Consider the following 5,149-nt stretch of genomic DNA (forward strand, 5'->3'; position numbering starts at 1 on the left):
CAAATTATACAGCCAATTTTATTATTTGATTTGCGGTAGAGCTTAGAGACCCCAGTCATAAACCAAGAAGATCCCAATATACTAGGCATTGTGTAAAGACAGTCTCTGCTCCAAAGAGCTTACAATGCAAATGTAAGACTGCAGGTAGATACAATAGGAGGACTGCAGAGAAACAGTTTAAAAAACTTGTTAAAATTAAAAGGGCACTTATCAGCCAAGACTCAGCAGCAGAAGCAGGAACTGCAGGCCTGTCCCTGCTCCCTTCCAAAACCAAGAAAGGAGCTGCCCATCCGGTACCTCCTCTTCTCCTCTGTCCTATGGTCTCTCCCTTTTTGACCAAACGCTCCTTCTGGTGATGTTTCTGACTCCCCAGCCCTACAGAAGAACTGGGAGAGTGCAGGCTAACTCTGCTCCCCTCGGCACACTGAAGGAATCAGAGAAGAGAAGACACCCTTCAACACCTCTGACAGGCATGAAATCCATGATGCTTTCTGGCCCGCATCAACCAGTGCATGGAGAAGCTACCACAGGTCTCGCTCCTGCTTTATAAAGACTTCTTCCCATGTATCTTCACTAAGAAGCAGAAAAGTGAAATTAACAGGACTCCAGTCAATTTCAGAATTGCTCTTCAGGGCCTTTTAGGGCAAAGCTGTCAAGAATCTAGTCAATATCAGACTCGCACTACTGCATAAAAGATATGAGTAGCAGCAGAGGCAGACACCGGAGCAACTCAGGAGAGACAGGCTCAGAAACAGAGGATGGGGAGGTGCTCAAGACCTCTTAGCTCTCTCCCAACTTTGCAGTGGCCAAGAAGCTCTGGAACCGGGGGAAAGAGAAAAAACATTCTCCCTTCCTGCAGCAATTTTTGAAGAATGGCACTCCAAATTCATCCAGCACATACTTGCAAGAGACTGATATGAAAGACTGCCACAGATGTCAACAGAGTTGCGTAGGCAAAAAAATATGTGTGTTCAGGTAAAGAAGTATTGCCTACATTCTTTCAATATTTGACTTTGTATTTAACGCTATCTTCTCTATGGTGGAGCTATATTAGCTTGAGTTGTGTGCCCCTAGTTTAAGCAGCATTAGATCACATCAGTACTTGGATGAGAAATCTCCATGGATAACCCAGGGGCAATAGGAAGTGGTGCAGCAATTCATTCAACAGCAATGTCAGAGATTTACAAAAAGGTACATCCTGCAGAATGGTAGACATAGAACAGAGATCCTCAGCACTGGTCATTAAACATCATGTCGCATTTTTCATTAATGTGGATATTCTTGCCCGAATGCCCGAGATTAAATTCTATTTGGCTAATGTACCTAGAATTCAGTACTTCTAAATAAAAGCCAACACATAAGAATGGGGGGGATTCCATTTGGCTAATGTACCTAGAATTCAGCACTTCTAAATAAAAGCCAACACATAAGAACGGGGGGGATTCCATTCAGATTTTAGTGTAATATAATGGTGTCATTTCTTGAGCAAAAAAATCATGGAATATCAAGGTTGGAAGGGACCTCGGGAGATTCTCTCATCCAACCCCCTGCTCAAAGCAGGGCCAATCCCCAATTTTTGCCCCAGATCCCTAAATGCCCCCCCCCCCCCCCAAGGATGAAACTCACAACCCTGGGTTTACCAGGCCAATGCTCAAACCACTGAGCTATCCCTCCCCCAAAACCTAGCATCTAATATTTCTACCTGGTACCTCTTAATAATATGTCTAAACTATTTTCTCCTGCCCAGCTGAATCCTGTGGCCCTCTAAGAATTGAAAAGGGTCAATGCTGTCACCTTCACTTCATTGCAATCCTCAAGGAAGGAATCCACACTTGACAACTCATCTTCACCTCTAAACTATTGCATATCTCAATACAAAAAAGCCACACAGCCCGAAACTTCAAAAGAGCTAAATGTACACCTGAACTCAGTTAAAGAAACAATTCCACAGATAAAATTTATCAGGTTACGCAGTAAACACTGGAGAGGTAAAATTCAAATTCATTTTTATTAGTTTCTTTATTCAAAAATTTACTTACTGAACAAAGATTTTCTGTTAAAACAATTATTTGGGGGGGGGGGGGAACAAACCCTGGAGGGACACAACCTACAATTCTCTAATAAATCTGCTAATAAATTTCAGGTGAGACATGTAATGCACTCTAAAAATGAAATAAGGTTTTTCTTAAACACAGAACCAATGAGTAATGGCTGTTAAATTCAAACATATACTAATTATTAAGTAAACAACAAACAAAACAAGACCAGAAATCCAGACTGCATACACACCAAGAACAAGAAATATTGCATTTAAATCATTCAAGAAGTACGCTAATTTTATAATTACCTCAAAATTCTCACTGACTTCTTGCATCATTTTCAATTTTGTTTCATCGGCTGAAAAAAAAAAAATCGCAAATTCAAGTGAATAATTAAATATGCGAAAAAAGCCAGACAAATACCATCAAACATTCACAGGTGAAAGAAGCAATCAGATCTTATCAGTTTAGCTATCATTGCCCAGTTGTAAGTTACACATTTCTCACAATCACACAATTTCATACTCACACTTCATACTCACACACTTCTCTCTAAGGCTCAAGTAAATAATGCTCATCATTTTGCTTCTTCAAACATCAAGGATCAAAGGAAATGCAAAGCGAACCCCATGCAAGTTTACCAACCAACTCAGTAGACAATATAACAGAACTCTTTGAAGCAAATGAGTAAAGAAGAATTACATTTCCTTAATAAATGGAAAATAAACTTGCGTGTATTAACATCTAAACTTACGTGTATTAACATCTGTTAGAGCAGCCACAAACTGCAGGTATTTCTTCATCAAAGTGGTTTGGTCAACCACAGTGGGCCCTTGTGTCGAAACAAAGGCCATTTTTCTTCTGGACCAGATTAGAGTTTATTAAAAAACTGCGGAGGAGGAGGGGAATCAGCCCACCTACAAAAACAAAAACAAAAAACATTGTAAGTAGAACTACTTACTGTTGGATACACCATAATCTAGATTTATTCCTATGACATATGATTTTAAAGGAGCACCATCAAATTAAAAATCCTATTTGTTTACATGTATTTAAGCGTACAACTACAACTCAGAACATCTAACTAACTGAAAAAAAAATTAGAGAAAAATTGGTACTGAGTCTTTTACAGAATTGCATATAGTCAGTTTTCCCTCTTGTTTGAGTGGATCTATCAAATGGCAACAGGGGAGAGAAACATTTTAAAAGATTAGGAAAATGCAGTGGAAAAGACAAAAAACAAGGGAACTCGGAGGCGGGAGCACAACATAAACTTCTTTTAAAAGCATTCTTTAATGTGACCAGATTTCAAGTTGATAATGTCCTTTTAAGTACCTCTCAACAAGGTTTCAGGGTACCTGAAGCAAGCTTTTCCACAAACATGATCTGAGTTTCCAACATGTAATAAAACTTGAAAGCAGTAGAGTTTCAGTTGGTTTTAGTTTTCATTGTCTGTCACAGAGCTTTACTGCTGAACTCATTTCACAATCCATGCTTACTTTCTGTCACATCTGACATCTTAATTTGGTTTAGCTTTCAGATCAATCTACCTTTCAATAAAAATACACCTCACTTTTACAGCGCCTTTCATCTTAATATCTTTGCAAATATTGATTAAATGTCACAAAACTCTTGTGAATTTTGTGACAATTGGTCTACCCATTTAACAGATAAGGGAGCCCCCCGGGGAAGAGAGAGGCTCTGTGATTTTCCCAAAGGGGGAGGAAGCTCTGGAAATACAACCTAGAAGTCTCAGCTCTTCTCTACCTTTACCTTCTCTGTCTCGGTGGCTCTCTCCTGACTGAGGGGAGCACTTTCTCTTTGATTGGACTCCATCTATGCTGACCCCATGCCAGCCAGTGCTCTGGCCCTATAATTGTGTGAATCCTGTTAGGGATTTTAAAAACATGCACAAAGGCGATATCGGATCCAGCTCCTTCTACCAACCCCCGTTTCCTCTCAGGTCCAAGTCCTTGACATCTGTGCCATCTCCCTAACCCTTCAGGCCAGAGCTCCTGACCTTCCCTCCACCCTCAGATCCCACAACCCCACCAGAGCTAGGACTGCCCACTCCTCAGATCTCTGCCCCCCACCAGGGTAGGGCCTCCCCATCCCCCACTGCCAGACCCCTGCCCCCCAGAAGGCAGGGACCCCCCCGAACAGATCCCTGCCCCCTACCATTAGGGCAGGGTGTCGTCTCCCCCCAGCGCCAGATCTCTTCCCCCTCACACATTCCAGAGCCGGGCCAGGCCGGGCCTCCCCACTCCCCTCAGGACAGGGCCTCTAAGGGACGCGACTGCTCGGCCCCAGACTCTACCCCAGCACCACACCCCCCTCCCCCCGCTTCCCGGGCCTAGTCCCCGGCCGGGCTCTACCTTCCCCGCGTCTGGTCTGTCCCGCGGGCTGCCGCTGCTGTCGCCGCCGCCGCGGCCCGCCCCCGCCCCTGGCTCTACCCGCCCGGCCCGGCCCGGCCCGGCCCCCAGCTCGCGCGAGTCCCTCCTTTGTCGCCTCCAGCCTGAGCCCGCAGCCGGGCGCGGCGCATGGGCACCCAGCGCACGACGGAAGCTGCCGAGGTTCAGTTCCGGCCGCCGCCTGCAAACGGCTTCGCTCCCCGCCGCCTCCTGCGCCTCGCCGCCCAGCATCTCTCCAGCACGCCCCCGCCCCCGCCCCCACCCGAACCGGTCAGACACGGGGGGCCCGGGGCTCCCCAGCCCCGCCGCGCCAATGCCCCCGGCCAGGCACCAACAGCTCCGGCCTCCCAACCCCCGCGCGGCGGGCGAGAACCCGGCGCAGGGCTCCCAGCCCAGCCCAATCCCTCCGGCCACAAGCTGGTGGCGGCGCGGCGCGGCGCGGCCGATGGCGCCCGGGGCAGGCTGCGTGAGAAGGCATCAGCAGCCCCTCCAGCTCGGGCCTGTGCTTGTCCGTTAACCATGCACCGGGATTTACCCTCGGAAGCCGCGGAGCTTGTCAGGTCCCAGCAGCAGGGCCCACCATGACCTCCGGGGCAGAGCCGCCCCGCCCGCTGCGGATCCGCCCTGCTGTTAAAGCCGCAGCTTCGGCCCGCAAAGACAGGGTCCCGAGCGGGTCGCCCTGTTAGTCTGTATCCGCAA

General features: G+C 47.1%; 1 protein-coding gene across 13 annotated transcripts in view; it reads right to left on the reverse strand.

The window, feature by feature from the left end:
* Positions 1 to 5,082, reverse strand: part of LOC119862161 (transformation/transcription domain associated protein) — a 159,266-nt gene extending 154,184 nt beyond the window's left edge. For 5 of the 13 annotated variants that reach the window (XM_043493182.1, XM_043493180.1, XM_038418304.2 and 2 more), the window contains exons 1-3: positions 3,813 to 4,010; positions 2,794 to 2,956; positions 2,348 to 2,397 (exon numbers count right to left, since the gene is read on the reverse strand). In XM_043493182.1, the coding sequence (XP_043349117.1) occupies positions 2,348 to 2,397; positions 2,794 to 2,893 (150 nt within the window). In that variant the 5' untranslated portion in view covers positions 2,894 to 2,956; positions 3,813 to 4,010. Of the gene's footprint in view, positions 1 to 2,347; positions 2,398 to 2,793; positions 2,957 to 3,812; positions 4,037 to 4,414; positions 4,433 to 4,985 lie in introns of those variants that run through there. The other 8 variants (XM_043493185.1, XM_043493184.1, XM_043493177.1 and 5 more) reach the window with 7 other exon arrangements.
* Between the last annotated feature and the right edge of the window lie 67 nt (positions 5,083 to 5,149).

This window comes from Dermochelys coriacea, chromosome 10 (assembly GCF_009764565.3).
Source record: "Dermochelys coriacea isolate rDerCor1 chromosome 10, rDerCor1.pri.v4, whole genome shotgun sequence".
Lineage (NCBI taxonomy): Eukaryota > Metazoa > Chordata > Testudines > Dermochelyidae > Dermochelys > Dermochelys coriacea.